At 52.3% G+C, this 21,220-nt stretch overlaps 3 protein-coding genes across 10 annotated transcripts in view; 2 read left to right on the forward strand and 1 right to left on the reverse strand.

Moving 5' to 3' along the window:
* Positions 1 to 321: 321 nt before the first annotated feature.
* On the reverse strand, positions 322 to 4,149 carry MRPL2 (mitochondrial ribosomal protein L2). Of its 2 annotated transcripts, none has more exons than XM_038554124.1 (7): positions 3,935 to 4,149; positions 2,656 to 2,824; positions 1,699 to 1,840; positions 1,476 to 1,591; positions 1,291 to 1,401; positions 918 to 1,105; positions 322 to 570 (listed from the first exon to the last, which is right to left on the reverse strand). In XM_038554124.1, exons 1-7 carry the CDS (start codon positions 4,028 to 4,030, stop codon positions 358 to 360), a joined length of 1,035 nt encoding a protein of 344 aa, XP_038410052.1. In that variant the 5' UTR covers positions 4,031 to 4,149; the 3' UTR covers positions 322 to 357. The 2 variants fall into 2 exon arrangements, with proteins under 2 accessions (XP_038410052.1, XP_038410053.1); XM_038554125.1 differs by having other exon boundaries at positions 918 to 991; positions 3,935 to 4,130.
* A 57-nt stretch (positions 4,150 to 4,206) lies between these two features.
* On the forward strand, positions 4,207 to 17,284 carry KLC4 (kinesin light chain 4). 7 transcript variants are annotated; one of them, XM_038554119.1, is made up of 18 exons: positions 4,207 to 4,353; positions 4,444 to 4,835; positions 4,938 to 5,073; positions 5,970 to 6,252; positions 7,551 to 7,781; positions 9,134 to 9,215; positions 9,863 to 10,073; positions 10,758 to 10,845; positions 12,034 to 12,135; positions 12,362 to 12,535; positions 12,840 to 12,939; positions 14,000 to 14,052; positions 14,266 to 14,336; positions 14,494 to 14,602; positions 15,194 to 15,334; positions 15,623 to 15,738; positions 16,070 to 16,133; positions 16,819 to 17,284. In XM_038554119.1, the coding sequence occupies exons 4-18, from the start codon at positions 5,995 to 5,997 to the stop codon at positions 16,867 to 16,869; spliced, it is 1,851 nt and encodes a 616-aa protein (XP_038410047.1). In that variant the 5' UTR covers positions 4,207 to 4,353; positions 4,444 to 4,835; positions 4,938 to 5,073; positions 5,970 to 5,994; the 3' UTR covers positions 16,870 to 17,284. The 7 variants fall into 7 exon arrangements, with proteins under 7 accessions (XP_038410047.1, XP_038410045.1, XP_038410050.1 ...); XM_038554122.1 differs by lacking the exon at positions 4,444 to 4,835 and having other exon boundaries at positions 4,245 to 4,353; XM_038554118.1 differs by lacking the exon at positions 4,207 to 4,353 and having other exon boundaries at positions 4,360 to 4,835.
* A 1,300-nt stretch (positions 17,285 to 18,584) lies between these two features.
* Positions 18,585 to 21,220, forward strand: part of PTK7 (protein tyrosine kinase 7 (inactive)) — a 65,116-nt gene continuing 62,480 nt past the window's right edge. Inside the window, exon 1 of the mRNA XM_038554126.1 lies at positions 18,585 to 18,797. Coding sequence (XP_038410054.1) covers positions 18,719 to 18,797 — 79 coding nt within the window. The 5' untranslated portion in view covers positions 18,585 to 18,718. The remainder of the gene's footprint in view (positions 18,798 to 21,220) is intronic.

Raw genomic sequence — 21,220 nt, forward strand, 5'->3', positions numbered from 1 at the left:
CCTCTGCGCCGCCCTTTCCTCTTCCTTTCCGTATTCCCTCCTCCCACCGGAAGTGTTCTCTCCAATTCCCGAAGTCAGAACCGAAGAAGACCTTGGAGGTCATTTATTCCTCCTCCTCCCATTATATTTAAAAAAAAACAAAAAAACAAAAAAACCCCCACGAGTCGGGGGTGGGTGGGGTGGCTAGAAAAGAGGGGAAGAGCTCCAGTCTTCGCCGCATAACGTCCTTTCCTTTCTCTTCCATCCTTGTTTGCACCTGTGTTCCCCCACTCCCCCAGGTCTAGTATGTACCATCCTCCCTCCCCAAAAAACAGTAACAGATAAAAATAGGAGCGATTTTATTAGAATTCAGCGATATCAGTTTTGGGCAGCTGCCGAAGGCAGCTTGACATAACTCTTCATGGGAGGCAATGGTCGAATCTTGCGGCCAGCCCAGCCCCCCTTTCGGTGCCATAGCCCGCTGGAAGGCCTCTTGCCCAGCCAGCGGTTCCGCCCAGCCTTGCCGATGACCCGTTTGTTATGATCAACGTTGGATACCCGGCCCACTGTTGCCATGCACGTTTCCAGAACCTGACGGAGAAAGCGGATGGAGGAGAATGCACCACTGGGAAAGAACATGACGTTGATTTCCTGACTCTGGGGAGGCTTCTTACACTCACTGAGAGAAGGGAGAGGACAGGAAAAAACCACAGCATCATCGAACCTGAGTGCAGGTCCTATGGTAATTTGAAAACAAAAGGCACTATTCCCTCTCCCATTATAGTGCCAGCCTGACAGGGCATGCCTGGTCACATGGCAGAAAAGGACACACCTAGCTCAGGGTGGTTCCTAAAACACCTGGGAACTATCCCAGACAAGAAAGGTGCATTCCGATAATTCCTCCTTTGCTGATCCCTCCCACCTATACTCACACACACCTGCATCTGCCTCTTGGATGGCAGCTGGATGATGGCTGTCCCATTCACTTTCCGAAGCAGCACACCACATGTCCCTGGGGAAGAGGGAAGCCACTTTGCTGTCTTCCACAAACGAGGAGGCGGGGGAAAATTTACAGGGCGACATAGCCCATACCCTGACCTTGCTTTGCCCTTTAGGAACAGATACCCTGAAGTAGGATGCACACAATGTTTTAGGTCAAAACACAAGCACCTCTCCACTCTCGTTTTTCTTCTTTTTTTCTGCCAGAGGACTACATGTGGGGCCAGGACTTCAGAGAATTGTGACCTCAGGTACCCTTTGGTCTTCCAAATTTTAAGACTCCCCATCCCAAAGCAGCTCCTTTCCTCATACCTGCGGCTCGGATATACTGGGCCCCCCGGCCAGGCTCACTCTCCACGTTGTTGATGAGGGTTCCCACAGGCAAGGCCCCAAGAGGATGTGCATCCCCTTCCCGAGCAGCAACTAAAAGACAGAACTTCATCAGCACCAGACCCCTTGCATCCTCCGGGCCCATACACATCTGGCGGCACTCTTACCTGCCATTCGGCCTATGTGGTCAGAGTTCAGGATTATATCTCCAGCCTGCATGTTTTCTGTGGCAACGATCCAGCGTTTCCGGCTACCCCCAGCAACCAGAGCTATGTCTGCTGATCTGTGAGGGGTGAAGACATATGAGCAGATGATCTAGGCAGCCCTACATGTTCTGAAAAGCCACAGATGAATCATTCAGCCACACCATCATCTCACATCCCAACTTGCCTACAGGGATCATAGCGGACCATGATGACCTTCTCTTCAAAAGGTCCTGGCTTTGTTTCCAGCTCAGGCCGGAACCGCAGAAAGTCAATCATGCGATAACGCTGCTTGTGGCCCCCGCCAATACCATGCACTTGGATTCGTCCTGTGGTCAGGGTAAGTGCAGAGACATGACCCAGGTCAGATGAATCAGCTCCCAGCAGGGGAACAGGCTCATCCTGGGAAGACAGCAATACTTCCTAACATTATGACACACCAGAAAATAATAAAAAATTTGCATAGTGCAGTGGGGTAAATGGGGGTGGGGAAACACCTACATGGAGCTTGGTAAAAACATAATTATAGGATATTGAAATAATATAAGACTTCGAGACAAAATCGTTATAAATTAGTGAATCCAGTAAGTTTACAGAGTGATGTAAATAGAGCTCAACTTTTGTAAATTTCTGAAGGGCGTGAAGAAAAATGTCATGAGCTTCATGTGTATGTCTGGTTTTCTTTCTTTCTTTCTTTCTTTTTTTCTTTCTTTCTTTCTTTCTTTCTTTCTTTCTTTCTTTCTCTCTTTCTTTTTCTTTCTTTCTTTCAAGATTTTATTTATTTATTTATTCATGAGAGACACAGAGAGAGAGAGAGAGGCAGAGACACAGGCGAGGGAGAGGCAGGCTCCATGCAGGGAGCCCAACGTGGGACTCAATTCTGGGTCTCCAGGATCACGCCCTGGACTGAAGGCGGCACTAAAGCGCTGAGCCACCAGGGCTTCCCTACCTAGATGTTCTTAAGGAGCACAGACCACCTTTGTGTTGCTTTGTATTCTCCTCTCTGGTTCTTAACACACATACTATATACAGGAGTCCAATAAATGCTTTTTTAATTACATTCTTCTGCCTGTCAAGAAATAGGCCTAGAATCCTAACATGTTTTTCCCCTTTAATGCTTAAATCCTCCTGGTCTTGCTCTTACCTGTGTGGTTTCGGCCCCCAGACTTCCTCATCTTCACTGGTGTAATGGTGTACTTGGTACGACTCTTCCAGGACACAACATTGGCATTAAGGGCCACAGAGGTAAGCACTGGGCGGCAGGGGATCAACACTGAGGAAGAGGGCAGCTGGAGAAGGGTACTACTTGTTACCTAGAGATAAACAAAAATCTTTTTAACTTGAAAGGTAACTGAAGGAGAAGCATCAGAGAACCAAGGGTGGAGGAGGCATAGACCAAGTAGCCTACTTACTTCCAGGAATGTCCCAGATCAGCTGTTCAAAAACTCCACCCTTTACTGCTTGCACAAATACCAGGGTGGAATGTTTACCCAGGTATATGTATATTGATTCTCTCTCATCTGATCCTATAACCTCCGAAGTATTTCTTCAATGGCATGTTCTTCCCGTTGTGCATCACCTTCCAAACTTGGCTCAGAACCTCTCTTCTCTGGGAGGCTCTTCCTTCCCTAAACAATTCCCTTTTCCAAGCCTGGTAACTTTCACACACCCATAGCCACCATCAGTGCCAGTGCCTTTTGCCCCTCTGTATTCTGTTTCTGGGAGTTTTCCAGATGTGAATGGGGTGGAGGGATCATTTGTCTTGTTCTCTGCTGTATTCCCAGCATTTTGGAGTAAGTTACCTTGGTTTTGAATTTTAAGTATGCATCTGCCAAAGTCTACCATCATCCAGAAAGGTCCAGAGGAACAAGACTTAAAACTTTTCTGTGACTTACCAATCGTCCACAAGGGACATAGAGGATACCTTTCCTTCGGCTCCTAATCTTGTTATTTTGCCCCGCATTCTCTAATCTCAGCAATAATTCATCTTTAGTGGTTAAGAGCCCAGATTGTGAAGCCAGACTGTCTAGCTCCAATATTTGGTGTATGACCTTGGACTGCCAATCAGTTTTCTCATATATAAAATGGTAATGACAACTGCCTTATACATTGGTTGAAAGGAGTTCATTTCTTTAAATTATCTATTACTTATGCTTGGCTTACGATTGGTGCTATCAGTTACTATTGAACCCTGTACAGTGGCCTGTAAAGTACTTTCGCCTCCGTATCTCATCCGAGGAATCCAGCGGCCTGGTGGGACAGGAACACTTAACAAATCAGAAAGCTGAGGCTGAGAGTGATTTATTCAAGCGCTCGGGCCGGGCGGGCGTGACTTCTGACCAGACTCATTCTCCGCCTCCCATGCCGGGGTACCCTCTCCGGCGGCCCGAACAGAAACAGCATTTCCAGATAGGGTGGATTACCTGGGCTGCTGGCAGCAGGCCCGGGCCGAGGGCAGCAGCGGCTGGGGGCGTCAGGCTCAGGGAGCCCAGGGCGCGAGTCAGTGCCCTCAGGGCCATGAGGGTACCGAGGCTCCGCAGGAGTCAGCGCACCACCATTACTTTTAGTCAGGCCGCCTGGCGTCTATAGATGACGCCAACGAATCCTGGTGCGGTCGCTCCTTCATGACGTAAAGAGGTGGGCAGAGACTCCGAGCCCAAGGTGCATACACACCTCCGTGCGCGTGGCCAGAGCCAATCCCCGGGCGGTCCTTAGGTCGCGTGACTGGGGAGCACTCGGCCCCTCCCCTCGGAGCCGTCAAAACAATTGCCTCGAGCGGCAGCCATGATTAATTTAAAGGGGCAGTACCGGCAAGGGAGGCGGCCAGAGCGACAGACTGCGGGTGAGTCTTCGAGGGTACTCCTGGGGCTGAGGGCTGAGGTCCCGCTACCTCTTTTCCGCATTCCCGGACAGATGAACAAATTCCCACCAGCTGACCTCGCACAACTCCAGACTGGCTGAAAAACTCCGCCCCCTGCGAGTCTTCCCGCCCCTCGGCGTCCAGACAGACAGACAGACGGCCTGCCCCGCCCCCTGCGCTACGGACAGACACGTTGACCTCGGGATTGTCGGGCGGCTGGGGGCTCGCCGGTGCGGCGGGCCTCGGCCGGCCACCCGCACCTCCCCCCACCGCCATCGCCCCCGCCCGTTTCACTCTGTCCCCACCCTGGGCCCCAGGGCAGGTCGACAGCCGGGGACATTTCTCTACTGCATTCCCAGGCTGGGAGACCAACTCCCGGCGCCGCGTTTCCCTGTGACTCTACAGCCGCTCTGAAGACCTGCCATTCTTTCCTGCATCTTCAGGCGTCTGAGAGGCACCCTGAGGTGACTCCTCTTGGAGCCTATTACTAGGTGGTCATGACAAAGACAAAGCCTTGAAAGTGAATGGCTCAGGAGTGACCAGGTCTCCCTCCTCTCCCTTCCCAGACACGCCCCTGGCCACAGGTCTCGGATCAAGTATCACTCCATTCTTGGGAGAAAATAGCTCCCAGTGGCCTGGGGTGGAAGGTCGGCTTCAGGAAGGAAGAGGGACCGACGTTGGTCGCCTTTGAAGGCCTTGGAGGTAGAGAGAGGGAGGGTGCTGCCCTGAGTAGGGCTCTGTGCCAGGTCCTCTGGGTGGCTGTGAAGTGGAGAGAGAAGGGGTGGGAACGCTGGACTTCTGGACTTTGGGCAGGGCAGATCCTGTGAGTACCTGGCTACTGAAAGAGTTTCTTCCGGGCTCTGGCCTGAGTGCCACAGGCAAGGGCTCTGCTCTAAACCGGTAAGAGTCCTGGAAAGATGAGAAACAAGGTCTTTTGAGGAGGTGGGAAGAGAGCCTGGCACCTGGCAGGTGGGAAGTATCGGTTGAAGGCCTAGTGGGGGAAGAGGCAGTTTACTAGGTTTGGAGATGCTGGCCTTGGCTCTGAGGGTGACGGAGTCTGAAGACCTTGAGCTTCCTGGGGGACTCTCATTTGGGTCCTGCAGTGAAGGTGCCTTTCTTCTTCTCTCCCTCTTCCCTCTAACTTTGAAACCTGTACCTTTCCCATTTAACAAAACCTCTGTACCATTTTCTTTATATCTTTTGTTGGCTTTAACCCTGTTAACTTTGCAGCATTCTCCAGACACCCTCTGTGTTCCCTCTAATGCTGTCTCTCATCTGATTCCTTTTCCTATTCCTAGCCCAAGCGCTATTTCCGACAACTTTTCTATTCTCTTCCTAAGTGCTAAATTTGTTAGCTGGTTCTCAGCACTTTTGTTCCTTCTATAGTCTTTCTTCATTCGAGTCAATTCTTCTTCCTCTCTCTTTCCCACAACTTTAGCTTTGTAGGCTCCCTCCCCACTGGCCACTGTCTCTCCAATTAAACCAGAAGATCACCCATACTCTCTCTCATCCCTTCCCTTGGATCCTTACCACCCTCTAACCAAGGTGCTCAGTCTCTCTTATCTTTACCTCTACTGAGTTCTGTTGTTTCTCCTCAGCCCAGGCAAGGTCCCCCTGGCTAAGATGTCAGGCCTGGTGTTGGGTCAGCGGGATGAGCCTGCAGGGCACCGGCTCAGCCAGGAGGAGATCCTGGGAAGCACTCGGCTGGTAAGCCAGGGGCTGGAGGCTCTACACAGTGAACATCAGGCTGTCCTGCAAAGTCTGTCCCATACCATTGAGTGTCTGCAGCAAGGTGGCCATGAAGAAGGACTGGTGCATGAGAAGGCCCGGCAGCTGCGACGTTCCATGGAAAACATTGAGCTGGGGCTCAGTGAGGCCCAGGTAAGAGGAAGGAGGTGACGCCAAGGGGCTCTTGGAGAAGTATTGGAGATTTGGGGTCATTTAGGATTGCCTTGTCCTAGATGCTTGCATTCATTCATTTATTCATTCATTCAGTAACCCTACTTTGTGCCCAGCACAAGTCTTCTGGGCACTGAAGAAACATCACTGGACACAACAGTCAAAAATCGTTGCCATCTCGGAGCTTACATTCTAGTGGCAGGAGGCAAACAATACACAAATAAGTAAATGATTCTGTATGTCAGAGTGATAATTGCTAAGGAAAAGGGATAAAAATAAAACAGAGAAGGGGACTAGGGGGTACAGAGACAGGACACAACTTTAGATAGGGTGGTCAAAAAAAGTCTTACCGAGGGACACCTGAGTGGCTCAGCGGTTGGGCGTCTGCCTTTGACTCAGGGCATGATCTCAGTCCCGGGATTGAGTCCCATATCAAGCTCCTTGCGAGGAGCCTGCTTCTCCTTCTGCCTGTGTCTCTGCCTCTCTCTGTATCTGTCATGAATAAATAAAATCTTAAAAAAAAAGTCTTACTGAAAGGTGACATTTGAGCAAAGATTTGAAGATGAGAGAGTGAGTCTTACAATAAATGGGGGGAAGAGCAGCTAAAGCAGAGTGGGTAGTACATACAAAGGCCCTGACCTGGAGCCTTCCCAGTGAGTTCAATGAGGGACCAGTGTGGCTGCAGTAGAGTGGATGAGGTGAAGCAAAATAGAAAATGAAGTGCTGGCTCAGTCAGTGGAGCATGCAACTCTTGAGCTCAGGGTTGTGAGTTTGAGCCCCATGTTGGGTATAGAGATTACTTAGAAAATCTTAAAAAAGAAAAGAGGGAAGGAAGAAAGAAAGAAAATGAAGTGTAAGAGGTAGAGAGGTTAGGAGCCAAGGGGAACTTGTATAGGTCATCAGGACTCTGCATTTACTTTGAATGAAATGAAAGCCATTGGAATATATAGAGCAAAGAAGTGATGTGGTCTCACTTAACATTTTAAAAGAATCATCTGGATGCTGGCTTGAGAACAGAGAAAAAGGACAGAAAAAGAAAGGTCAGCGTGGAGCCTTTTGTCACCTAGGTAGGAACTGATGGTGACCTAGTCCAGGGTGATGGCTTTGGTGGTGTTGAGAAATTGGAGCCAGGGTATATTTTGAGGATAATCCTATCACTACCTGACCCTGCCTCCTGGCCCCTGCCCATCTTGCTGCCTCCTAGTAGGCCTCCTTCCCACTTCATCCCTGAATGCTCCAGTCCGGAGTCTGGTACTTACTTACAGGATGTGCCCACCTAGGTGATGCTGGCTCTGGCCAGCCATCTGAGCACAGTGGAGTCGGAGAAACAGAAGCTGCGGGCTCAGGTACGGAGGCTGTGTCAGGAGAACCAGTGGCTCCGGGATGAGCTGGCGGGCACCCAGCAGCGGCTACAGCGCAGCGAACAAGCCGTGGCTCAGCTGGAAGAGGAGAAGAAGCACCTAGAGTTCCTGGGGCAGCTGCGGCAGTATGACGAGGATGGGCACACCACGGTAAGCACACGTAAACCAGGCTGGCTATGGGGCAGACAGCTGGGAGTCCCCAGAGACCTGGGGGTGATTGCTCCATCAGCTACAGGGCCAGCAGTGCTGTGCAGCCTGCCCCCTACCTGGCAGTATTCAGGTCCTGACACCAACTCTAGATAGCAACAAGGCGCAAACAGTCCTCACTCACTCAGTCAACATGACGGCTGTGTATGCCGGGTACTCCCTCTGCTGAGGATGCAACAGTGAACAAGGCAGACAGAATTCCTGTTCTCATGGTTAGGGATTTGGGGTTGGGGGTGACACAGAAGCACCTGGACAATTCCAGTCTAGGATCCTAAGTGCTACAATGAGGGAAAGCATGGCACAGTCTAGCAAGACACTCCTAAAATTTGCTCTCCAAATATATGAAATTTAAGTCTCACTCAATAATCATTTACTTCTTTCTCTGCCTGAGGCAGTGCAGGAGGATGTATGTAAGGGAGATGTAAGAACTGCCTTCTCAAGCTTATAATGTAGCTGTAGGGCCAAGTCTTACATATGAGAACGCGTATGTGATGACACAAAGCAGCAAATGCTCGGTGCTGGATGAGTGGTTCAGTGAGTATGGGAGGAATTCCAAGATCAGTTCGTGGGGACTGGAATGACCTGAGAAGGATTCACAGATGGGACGAGTAGGATTTAGGTTGGAGTTTTTTCATTGCACGGGTTAGGAGTTGGGCTGGCTTTTGATGGATGATGAGGGCAAAGGAGGAGTTTTCTAGACTGGGGGTGAGGATATGTCATAGATAAGGCTCCAGGGCTGGAACCCTATCTAGTCCAGGGAGAGTGGGATGATTTGCATGGGACACATTGGCGAGGCTCAGTAGGAGGGTTAGAGGTGTTTGTACAAGCCTGACATGCCTGGTGGGGCAAAGCAAATTTGCCCATGTGGAAGTAGGTGAGACAGTGAGGGTTGGGCACTGAGTTGAGAGGGAGTGGTGGCAGATGATGGGGACGAGGCTGAGCTAGATACTTTGGGTACGTGTCAGTAAGATCATACACACTCCCTGCCCTCAGGAAAAATAGGACAGACATATAATCAGTATAAACACACAGGGATCCGCAGTGGACTATAATTACAAGAGTTGAGGGGGAGCAGGGTAGAGGCTAGAGAATGAGGGTGCTTAGGGAGCTCTCAATGTGAAAGAAGGAGATTTACAAACAAGAGGGGGGTGAGGCTGCAGACAGATGCTGGCCCTCCCAGCGGCAGGAACATGAATGAGAGTCTTCTCCACCTGTTAGTGATTTCATGGTTCAGAAGGGCCTGAAGAGGCCACTGGGGATATCTTGGCCTAGACATGCTACTTCTTCCCTTCCAGGAGGAAAAGGAGGGTGATGCCACCAAGGATTCCCTGGATGATCTTTTCCCCAATGAGGAGGAAGAAGACTCTAGCAATGGCTGTGAGTCTGTGTCTGGAGTTGGAGGGTGAAGAGGGGCAGCAGGGGGCTGGTTCCAGTTGTGGCCCGCCTTGCATATGGGATGCTCACCATCCGGAAATGGGTTCTTTACCTCCCTTGGAGATAGGGTAGGGACAGGGCTGGTGCTTTCATTTCCTCAGCCTTCCCATTATCACTAATATTTATTACACAGTTAATGTGTACTGGGCACTACAGTAGGCATTAGGGATACCGAGTCGAGAATGACACAGTTCTTGTCAGTAAGGAGCTCAGAGTGGAACAGGATAATGACCCTGGAGTGAAAGAATGTGAGCTCCTCAAGGGAGAGCTTGTCTCAAGGGAGAGCTCTTCAAGGGAGAGAACCATGTCTGTCTAATTTTCATATCCCTGACACAGACCCTAGCTCATGCTTATTGAGTAAATTCTGTTGAATGAAATGAATGGATTATTGGGTGAACAAGTGGGATTGTGAGGATCAGGTACAAGGGAGTGGGCAAAGGAATAGCAGTTGAGATGGGTCCCAGGAGAGGGCCTGGTCGGGGGTGAGCACAGACACAGGAGACACAGGGTGAGAGTGGGGAGGCCAGACAGCAAAGGGGAGAGGAAGAGTGCCTTGAGGAAGTCTCCAGTTCATTTTCTGGGATGGTTAGTATCCCGTGGCCAGGGCACCCAGCACAGCGGATACGAGATCCCAGCGAGGTTGCGGACACTGCATAACTTGGTGATCCAGTACGCCGCCCAGGGTCGCTATGAGGTGGCTGTGCCACTCTGCAAACAGGCACTGGAGGACTTGGAGCGCACTTCGGGCCGTGGCCACCCTGATGTCGCGACCATGCTCAATATCCTTGCTTTGGTATATCGGTAAGTCCTGGCCTCTTCGTCTCCCAACTCTGCCTCTGGGTTCCCACCTTGATCTGCCTTTGGCTCTCATTCCTCCTCTCCAGAGGGTACCTCTTCTTGCTGTGACCACTTCACCCAAGTGACCCCACTAGAGGCCTTCTCTTCCATCAGCATTCTTGTTCTTTCCAGACCTGAGCCCTTGACCTCAGAGCCGCTCATCTCTCAGACTCTTCACTTCTCCCTTCCTTTTGGAAGGTCTCTTTCCTTTTCTGTTTCCATTTCTTGTATCCTGTAACTTGTCTTTTCTTGGCGTGATATAGTGTTCTGTATCCAAGTATAGATGTGTTGGTGAACTCTTACTGCTCACCCCAGGCTTCCTGTCTCCTTTTGGGGCCCTAATCCCTAAACGTACCTCAGTCATACTGAAGGGAAGGAGGGGGGATCCCTGGGTGGCGCAGCGGTTTGGCGCCTGCCTTTGGCCCAGGGCGCGATCCTGGAGACCCGGGATCAAATCCCACGTCGGGCTCTCGGTGCATGGAGCCTGCTTCTCCCTCTGCCTATGTCTCTGCCTCTCTCTCTCTCTCTGTGACTATCATAAATAAATAAAAATATTAAAAAAAAAAAAAAGATTTAAGGGAAGGAGGGAAAGAGATGGCTTGGGGGCAGAGTTCAGGGTCACCCCTTGTCACTTCTCTCCTCTTCCAGGGACCAGAATAAGTATAAGGAAGCTGCCCACCTGCTGAATGATGCCCTCAGCATCCGGGAGAGCACCCTGGGCCGCGACCACCCTGCTGTCAGTACTCCTTGCCTCCTCCTTTTCTGGCTTCTCTTCATTTGTGTATCCACTGCCCTCAACCCACTTGCTAGGGGTGCTCTGGGAGGAGGTGTGAGGGCTCCTTTCTTCAGGCCCTGTCTGCTAAGACCAGTGGTTCTCAATTCTTTGAGACACAATGACTTTTCCTTATAATGAATATTTTTCTGAAACATAATTCACAGACACTGTAACTGACATACACGTAGAATTCCAAAAAATGTTGAGTGATACCTCATTAATATAAAAATGAGGAAAGCAACTTAGAGAAAAATAACATGTAGAATATGTACTATGAAATGACAGGGTAACAGTTTTAAGTACAACTATGGCAGAAAACATAACATATAACTTAAATACAACATAATATACAACTTTAGATTTAGAAAAAGTGAGACCAGTAAGACTACTGTATATAAAAAGTACTAGAAAAATGACAGAGCAGGGGCTCCTGGATGGCTCAATCAGAAGAGCAGGAGACTCTTGATCTTGGGGTCTACGCCCCATGTTGGGCATAGAGATTCTAAAAAATAAATAAAAAGTATTTTAAAGTGTCACTTTAAAAAGTGACAGAAAAAAAATGACAGCAGAAGTACTGGTGGATACAAGATTAAAATCCTGTGTCACACCAAGTAACTACAGGTCGGATCTATTCGTATATGATGAGAAAAAGAAAAATGATAGATTGTCATAATGGAGAAAATGAGAAACAAGATATTTTTGCAAATGAGCTGACTTTAGGAAAATAATTCCTTATGTTCCCCCACGTGATAGGCAGGGATGATGTAGCTGAGCAAACAACTCCTATCTTGAGATCCCACTAAGTGTCAAGGCTTACAGTGTTCAAATGTCTGGCAGGACACTGCAGAGTTAACAGAGCTTTACCCCACGTGCAGAACATCTGCCAACCTTACCTTCCCAGAGGTAATAGTGGCCCCGGTGTTTATGGTGACCCAAAACCCCACCTCCAGAAATATCTACAAATCCCCCTAGAGGGCGGTACCACCCCCAGAGAGAACCTCAGCACCTCCAGGTCAGCATCTTCTCCCCTACCTAGGGGTAGGATGGCAGAGTTCCTTTATCCTGGGAGTGGTGCAGTGTGGGGCCCTGTTGTGCAGGGGGAGGCCTCTGAAAGCACCAATGCTTAGGGGGACAGGCCTGTCTTCCTAGGTGGCTGCCACACTCAATAATCTGGCTGTGCTCTATGGCAAAAGGGGCAAATACAAGGAGGCGGAGCCACTGTGCCAGCGTGCACTGGGGATTCGAGAAAAGGTACCTGTGCTTTCTCCATCTTCTCTGATGCGGTGGTCCTTCCTCAACCATCTCTCTTCCAGTCTGCCCTCTTCCCTCATTTTTGTTCTCAACCCCCTATGTCTGCCTTGTTCCCTTTCCTGTCATTCCCTTCCCTTGTTCCCCACATGGTTATGTGCACACGTGTTGTACACACACACACACACACAGTCCTAGCCACCTGTCACACTCCTTTACTTCCTTCCAGGTCCTGGGCACAGATCACCCAGATGTGGCAAAGCAGCTGAACAACCTGGCCCTGTTGTGCCAAAACCAGGGCAAGTATGAGGCCGTGGAACGCTATTACAGGCGGGCACTGGCCATCTATGAGGGGCAGCTGGGGCCAGACAACCCTAATGTAGCCCGGACCAAGAACAACCTGGTAAGGGAGGAAGGGGAGAAGTCAGTGGAGGGAGGGGAAGGGAAAGTACCATAATGTACAACACTCACCCCATCACCTTTGCGCAAAGGGGCTGCCTGTGGGGCTGAGGGATCTGCCTCATTCCTGTGGGAAGGCCGAGTCCCAGAGCCTCCTGGGAGTGGAATGAACACCCTTGACCATCCGGCTTGAAAAGGAAGGATGAGGAGGATCTCTGGGGAAAGTCATAGGGAGACCAAGAAGTGGAAATCCCTGAGCCCTGCTAAGACCTTGTCTCTGTCCCGTGTTTTTTCCTTTCTGCGCACAGGCTTCCTGTTACCTGAAACAGGGCAAATACGCTGAGGCTGAGACGCTCTACAAAGAGATCCTGACCCGTGCACATGTTCAGGAGTTTGGGTCTGTGGATGGTGAGCAGGGTGGGCCTGGGGAGGGACCTGCAGGGTGTGAAGAAATGCAGAGCAGGGGCGCCTGGGTGACTCAGTCTGTTGAGAGTCAGACACTTTTTTAAGATTTTTTTTTTTAAAGATTGTATTAATTTATTCATGAGAGAGACACACAGAGAGAGAGGCAGAGACACAGGCAGAGGGAGATGCAGATTCCATGCAGGGAGCCGGACGTGGGACTCGATCCCGGGTCTCCAGGATCACACCCTGGGCTGAAGGCGGTGCTAAACCGCTGAGCCACCCAGGCTGCCCTAAGATTTGTTTTTTTTTTTAAGATTTTATTTATTTATTCATAGAGACACAGCTAGAGAGAGAGAAGCAAAGACACAGGCAGAGAGAGAAGCAGGCTCCATGCAAGGAGCCCGACATGGGACTCGATCCCGGGTCTCCAGGATCACGCCCTGGGCTGCAGGCGGTGCTAAACCGCTGCGCCACCGGAACTACCCCAGATTTTTTTTTTTTTAAAGATTTATTTATTTATTCAGAGAAAGAGAGAGAGGCAGAGACACAGGCAGAGGGAGAAGCAGGCTCCATGAAGGGAGCCCGACATGGGACTCGATCCTGGGTCTACAGGATCACACCCCGGGCTGCAGGCGGCGCTAAACTACTGCGCCACCAGAGCTGCCCAGATTATTTTTTTTTAATTCATGAGAGACACACAGACCGGCAGAGACATAGACAGAGGGAGAAACAGGCTCCATGCAGGGATCCCAATGCAGAACTCGATCCTCAGACTGCAGGATCATACCCTGAGCCGAGGGTAGACGCTTAACCAATGAACCACTCAGGGCGTCTTGAGCGTCAGACACTTGATCTCTGCTTAGGTCTTGATCCCAGGGTTGTGAGTTCAAGCCCTGTGTTGGGCTCCACCTGTGGAGTCTACTTAAAAAAACAAAAACAAAATGTAGACCAACGGTGGGGGGTTAGGCCCTAGTGGTTCTCAGGCATTTGGGTCCTGGCTCCCCCTTGTACTGTCTAGCTGTGTTCTCTAATCTTACCACCCCATCCCATATATCACCCCTAGATGACCATAAGCCCATCTGGATGCATGCAGAGGAGCGGGAAGAAATGAGCAAAGTGAGTATGGGGCCCAGCGTGGAGAGGACCTCTATCTGAGCCTCTGGCTTACTCCTTGCACCTGCCTTGCTTATTTCCCACATGAGCATCAGCCCCAGCTGCATGGTGCCGTGGCCTTCTCTAGCGCAGCCCACAACTTGGCCCACAGCCAGCCTGCTGGTGCCACAGCATCTCTGTGCTCTCATCTTCCTTCCTCTCCCTTCTGTCCTGCAGAGCCGGCACCGAGATGGCGGCACACCCTACACTGAATATGGAGGCTGGTATAAGGCCTGCAAAGTGAGCAGGTGAGCCACCAGTGAGAAGCAGGCTTGGCCTCCAATGCCCTCCATCCAAACCTTGATCCTGGCCTCAGGGACCTTTTCCCTCCTTCCTTTTGATCTTGTCTCTGCTCCCTCTCTCTTCTGTTTCTTTTCTGAACCCATCCTCACTTCCTCCCCACAGCCCCACAGTTAACACTACTCTAAGAAACCTAGGAGCTCTGTACAGGCGCCAGGGAAAGCTGGAGGCAGCTGAGACCCTGGAAGAATGTGCCCTACGCTCCCAGAAACAGGTCAGTGACCCGGAGGAGGAGGAGGTCCAGAAGGTAGGTCCTGGGAATAGAGGACCACTGAGGCTTCTTGGGAGTGTCAGAAGAATCAGAAAAGAGGCCAAGGAGAAAGCTGGGAAAGGGAGGTGAGACTCTCTGGTGGTCATGGTTGTTTTTAGGTGTATTCTTAACCCTCTCACCTGCCCTTTATGGTCAGGACTCCCAAGATAAAGGTTCATATCACTAAATAGGACTTTGAAAAAGAAAACCATATCCTGTCACAATCTGAAGAATTTGCTGAGGGGGTCCGTGGGTGGTGTGGGTGAGGGGGTTGAAGTTGAGGGGAGCCTGAAGTCAGAGTTTCTCAAATCTTGGGTAGTGACTCATTTGTCTTGACATCAACTCAGGGTGGGCCATGGTGAGAACATCTATCTATTCGTAAATAGGATTGCATGGCAAAGAGAAGAGGCATAGAGTATTGTTCCAGTATGTGTGTATAGGCCATCACAAGGAAAAATGTCTTCCTTGTTGTGGCTGGCGATAAAAAAAAGTGTGAAAGCCTGCACCTGAGGATTTAAGGTGTGCAGAGTCCCAGTTCCTTCCTTTTCCTTCCAGGGCACTGACCCTATCAGTCAAACCAAGGTGGCCGAGCTGCTTGGGGAAGGTGACGTTGGAAGGTCCTCTCAGGAGGCACCTGGGGGCAGCGTGAAATTCGAGGGAGGTGAAGACGCTTCTGTGGCTGTGGAATGGTCAGGCGTGAGTCTCAATATTGCCCCCTGATCCCTCCTGGTCCCTGCAGCTGGTAGTGGTGAGAGACTCCCGGTCTCCCCATGTAGGATGTGAGGGCAAGTGGTCCATATTCCAGTTCAGTTAGCCCATCCCTCTAAGGGGTATCTGCAAGCCATCTATTGACAGGGCTCTTGTTTTCAATCACTCGGCTTTCAGGGGGAGGTGGGATGTGTGCAGAATAAAGGGCAGCAATAGACTCAGAAGCCAGTCTGCATAAGACCCCTTTAGCTTCTCTTCCCCATCCCTCTCTGCCAGGATGGCAGTGGGACCCTACAGAGGAGCGGTTCTCTGGGCAAGATCCGGGATGTGCTTCGTAGAAGCAGCGAACTCCTGGTTAGGAAGCTCCAGGGGACGGAGCCTCGCCCCTCCAGGTACACAGTGAGACTGAGATATTGCAAAGCAGACCGTAAGTCCTTGCCTGCAACTGCTCTTGGCCCATCTCTGGAGAATGCCCTGGAGAGAAACACAGACGTGGTCAATGGGATGGCCATGGAGAAAGAGTTTGGGGAAAAATGGGTGCCCCAGGGGACGGGAAAAGTGCCTGAGGAGATGCCAGTTACTGCTGAAGATAAGAGTGTGTGTAGGGTGTCAGATGTTGGGGAGGCAGTGATTTGATGTGTGCAGCAGTGCCCAAGAGGCCCACAGTGTTAGGCCTCTTACAGGGAAGAGAAGAGTCCTCAGTTCTTTCTTTTTGCATTGCAGCAGCAACATGAAGCGGGCAGCCTCCTTAAACTATCTGAATCAACCCAATGCAGCACCCCTCCAGGTGAGAGTAGTGCCCGTGAGCCTATTGGTGGGTGAGCAAGAAAGGGTAGCCATGGAGCAAGTGCCGCAGGAGTTAGGGAAGAGGAGAAAGTCCTCTGGCATGAAGACTCCAGCCAGGGGACTGCAGTTGAGTGGATGAGAATCAGGCAGACACCTTGTTGGGGGTGGTTACCACTGTGGGACAGTTTGGGGCCAGAGATGGAAGTGAATAAATTAATCAGGAAGAGAACAGGAATTAGTGTTCTCTAAACTGGTACTTTGGAATTATGAATAATTCAGGAATGATTTGGGGATACTAATTGCTCTTCCTCCTGCAGCCACCATAGTCTTCACCTTGGGGATTCAGTAGCAGATGAGAAGGAAAAAAGAAGAAAAAGTATAAATCATCTACGTTTAAGAAAACAATAATGACAAGTTAATGGCAACTGACCATTTGTATTAACACATTCAAAGTATAGGCCAATATTCATGTGGCTCTTCCAGGAATTCTCTCCATCAGATCCTGGCCTTTTTTCAAAATCCTAGCAAAGGCTGAAACTACACAGAGCCCCAGAGTTTGGGATTGAAGTTATAGGCTCCATCCTAGGTCTAGAGATAGTTTGCAGCCATGTAATGGATAGACTCTGGAGGACAGTTTTTGGGAGGCCAAGGTCCCTGGGCTGATGGCATGGTGTTGTCTATTTCAGGTGTCTCGGGGCCTCAGTGCCAGCACTACGAACCTCTCTTCAAGCAGCTGACATTCAACCCCCTCTCCCCCCAGGTCTGCTGGGTTCCCCCCCACAGTCCTCTCAGCATTCCCTATTGCTCCTGGCTCTTCCAACCCCAAGGTGGGACAGGGAAGGGAGAGCAGTTAACCAGAAGATTGCTGCTGCCCTTAGGGTCTGGGCTCCCTCCTCAGGAATCCCCCTCAGGAAGGACCCTCAGGACATCCTCTCTCTGTAGTCCTCTAGAGTAGTTAGCTCTGAGGCCCCCAAGATGCTTAAAGAGCAGGCATGCATCTCAGAGATGGAACTTGCTGCTGGCTTTTCTGTCAGAGGGTTTGGGGCTGGCCAGCCAAGCTGCCTTGCTCTGGCCTTTCTTGTTCCCTCTGCTGCCTCACTTCAGGTCCATGTATTTCACTTTTCTTAAATAAAAGAATCAGGTAACCATTTTGCCACTTGAGTCCTGACCGAAGAGGGTAGGGAGCAAGGGTTGTGTGGGGACCCTTCACAGAAGGGCAAGGGGCAGTGATGGATGGGGCAACATGAGAAGTGAGAAGTGTTGATTCTTGGTTCTCTCCTCTCTTCCTTCCCTTGTTTGTATCCTCTGCAGCAGAGCCTGCAGGAAGGCATCTGGGGGATGGGGGAGGAGGCCCACAACCCAAGGAGAAGGTGCTATGGACTGGGTTGTCAGGGACATGTGGTGGCCATGTGGCAGGACCCTGGAGTCCTGGCGCCACTGCTCCCGGCCTGTGAGGCCCTCTGTGGCTGCCCCTCCTCCTCCCAGCTGCTTGGGGGAAGGGAGGTCTAAGCAAGCCTGGGGGGCCCTCCTGAGCCAGAGGGGGATGAGGCACTCACTATCCATCCCCTCTCAGCATATCCTGGCGGCCTGAGCAGCAGCTGGGGCCCATCTTCTAAAGCTTGACTCCTCCTGACCCGCCTCCTACACCCCTTGCTGCTTTCACAACAAAGAAAGAATGTGGGGGTGGTGGCGCTGGGGGTGGGGGGTGCCTGGAACTAGGGCTGCGCTGGGCCTCCCCACAGCTGGAGACTTGGCCATGCCCTGCAGCCCAGACTGCCTGGAGATGGACTTGGGATAAATTTGTCAGTTTGATAGCCTTCAGCGAGGCATTCAGAGCCCAGTCTGTTTCTACCTTTGGGTTCTGATTGGTCCAGAGCCAAGCTAGACCCCAGCCATGCACTGGTCCCCCACTCCTCCACGCTGTATCTCTCCTGGGTTTCCACAGTATGTCCAGGTTACCTTGCTTGAGGACATCAAGGACACCTTTCTGTTCTAGGTCTCCCTCAGGATTTTAGGTTGTTGAGAAGTGAGCTAGAGTCCACCTTTTCTCCTTCCTACCCAGAGAATTTGGAGGAACTGTTGGTCAGAGTCCCCAGGAAGGCCCAGAACTGACCATCCCCAGGGGCCACGAAAGTCACTTTGGTTTCCCGAGTCCCTGCAGAGTGGGCGGTGGGCACAGCCTCCCCTGCCCTACCTCGCTTAGGTCCCCCGCACCGCACTCTCCAGGGCCTCCCTCCCCCTGTCCCCTCTCCATCTCCAGATCCCTCCCGCTACTGCGAGCCCCGCCCCGCCACGACGGGGAGGGGGCGTCGAAGGGGCGGGGCGCCGCGCGGCGACCGGCGGGGAGGGGGCGTCGCGGGGCGGGGCGGGGCCTGGCGGCGGCGGCGGCGGCGGCACCGGCGGCACTAGCGGCAGCGGCAGCGGCGCGCGAGGGCTCGGAGGTACGGGCGGCGCGCGGCTCCGGCTCCGGCTGCAGCTGCTGCAGCAGCGCCCGCGCTCCGGCGCGCTCGGCCTCCCCGGGCCGCCGTGGAGCGCAGTTCGCGCGCCCGCCGTGCGCCCGCCGGTGCTCTCCCCGAGCCTTCCGCGATGGCAGCGGCGCCAGGAACCCCGAGCAGCCTCCGCCGGCTGCCCGTGCTCAGCGTCCTGCTGCTGCCGCTGCTGGGCGGTGAGTCGCGGCGAGCTGAGGAAGCGGGGCTGGGGGAGCGCGGGAGCCCCGCGGGCTAAGGGGGGCAGCGGGGAGGTGGCTTCGGGCGGCTGGGCCGGGCAGGACCAGGAGCGGGGCAGAGGCTGGCGGCGGGCCGAGGTCCCGGCGGCTGGGGTGGCGAAGCCCCCGCGGGTCCGCCCGGGCCCCGCTCCCTTCGCGCCTGCGAGGACGCTTTTCCAGCCGCCCCAGAGTTTTCCCGGCCTGAGCGGAGAGTTCGCTCGGGAACTGCCGGGAGTTGCTGGCCCCTGGGCCCCGGTAGGGAGTTTCTTTTCGGGAGGGAAACGACTACCTGCCTACTTAGGGGGGCGCGGCGAGGTGGTTGGCGGCGGGGGAGACGGAGTCCCCCCAGTAGCACCGCCTAGGTGGGGGGGCCGGCCTGGTGCCGGATGCGGGACCGACCTGCGCCGCGCAGAGCGCCGAGCTTTGTTACCTACGCCGGCCAGCCGCTCCCGGTTTCCCCCCTTCCAAGTTCCCGGGCCGGCTGGGACCCCTGACGGCCCTGCTGGGGCGAGCGGAAGGAGGAATTAGGGGCTGCCCCGCTCCTCTAGCTCCTGGGCCCGAGCCCTGAGCCCACTCCCAGCCGGGTCGAATCTGGGGAGCGGAGAGTCCGAGGCTGTCGTGGTGACTAATGTGTGAAGGCCGCTGCCAAAATCGGGCATGGCCGGCCTGCAAAGGTGCGGACGGGGTTTGTTCTCCTTCCTGGATTTCCATCCTGTGTCTCCGCACGGAGGAAAGCAAAGCTCTCATTCTGCGGGCAGAAAGGCAAAAAGAGTTCATTCTACCCTTTCTTGGGAGGGTCTCAGCGTTTTGATGAGGGTGTGGCCTGTATCTTCAGGGCAGACTGGACCCGAACACCCCCACCCCCCCAACCCCCCCGCGCACCTTTATTTCCTGGCTAGGTCACACCTGAGAGTCACCACTGAGGTATTGAAGTGCTTTACAGGAAGGCACCGAGCTACCTGCACACCACAAGCAGCCTGGACTGGAAAGATGCCCCCTGCTGAAAAACCCCACAACACACACACAATCTTTGGTGATGAGGCTGGCAGCAGTCCTTTCTGGAGGAACTCTGCCCAGGACAACTGGTCCTAGCTTATCACTTTCCTCTTTCTTGGAAGAGTGGCCATAGGGCTGGTGGGGGTAGAGAATTGTCTTTTCTGACATCTCCCTGGCTTGCCAGCTGTTGAGGGGGTTTTGGTGGTGATTGTATCAGCATCTCCCCCAGCCCTAGCTTAAAAGGAAAGGTAACCCACTCAAGACGAGAGGTAAGAACAAGCTCCTGGGATTCGTAGGAGGTGTTTCTGGAGCTGCCCTGTGTTCCTTTTGATGTGTAGGGTGGTTATTGCTCATGGCAGAACCCACATCTGCTCCCAGAGGAAGTATGGAAGTTTTTTTTGCAGCCAGGATCAGGGGCCCAGCTGTATGGATGAGCAGCCCCAGCTTACAGGCTTCCTTGGTTGGTGGCTGTTTGGATTTGGGTGTGTGGGTCGCCTGATACGACTGTCTTCACTGCTGATGTTTAGAATTCTGGAGTCAAGGGGAGGTTCTGGTGGAGACTGGGTCCTTGTTCATTCAACAAATGCTAAATTCCTTCCATGGGAAGACGACTCTGATGTTAATTGATGTTAATCCCAACACGGGTGTTTAGTGGGGGGAAGTCTTGTAGGGGGAAGTTAGGGCAGGCTGAGGGCTTGGGGCTGGAGGTCTGCAATCTCCTATGGGGGTGGGGGGATGTCTTGTGCTCAACAAAGGAACATTTTAATGAGAGCCTTAAATCAGTTCCACCAAATGTGCCTTGGTGTGGAACCTGTCCATGTGCTGTAAACAATTTCAACGGAGGCCTAGGGGCCTGCCATCTTCTTCGTGACATCCGGGGACTCAGCCCACCCCCAGGCGTCATGACTTCAGGGGGGGCAACGATTTTTTCATAGATTATACAGTAGATTTTTCCATTTCATTGTTTAACTGTGTAATTAACTGGAGTTTTAGTGAGACCCTGCTGTTAATAAGGCCGGAGTGAGGGACCTAGGCTGGCTAGGTTTGTGGATTAGACCATTTTGAAGTTTGAGTAATTATGCTGTAAATGGCTGAGTAGCTTTCCAAACTTTGAGATCCCCGTCGTGATAAATACGGTGGAGGGGGAGGAGAGGGCTTGACGTTGGAAATCTGGGATTCTTAACCCCAGCTGTTTGCACGGTCACTTGTGGTCACAACCCATTCCTGTTCCCATCCCCCCTTCTCTGGGTTCTTCCTTTCTGGCTCTTGTGTCTTTGGGGGAGATTGAGTTGTCACATTCGGAGCTGGGTTGTCCTGCAGATTCCTTGAAGCTCTGCAGCCTGTCATTCAGGCCTAGGACTTGCTTTTATCAGTGACGGGTTTCCTCA

Source organism: Canis lupus, chromosome 12 (genome assembly GCF_011100685.1).
Source record: "Canis lupus familiaris isolate Mischka breed German Shepherd chromosome 12, alternate assembly UU_Cfam_GSD_1.0, whole genome shotgun sequence".
Classification (NCBI taxonomy): domain Eukaryota; kingdom Metazoa; phylum Chordata; class Mammalia; order Carnivora; family Canidae; genus Canis; species Canis lupus.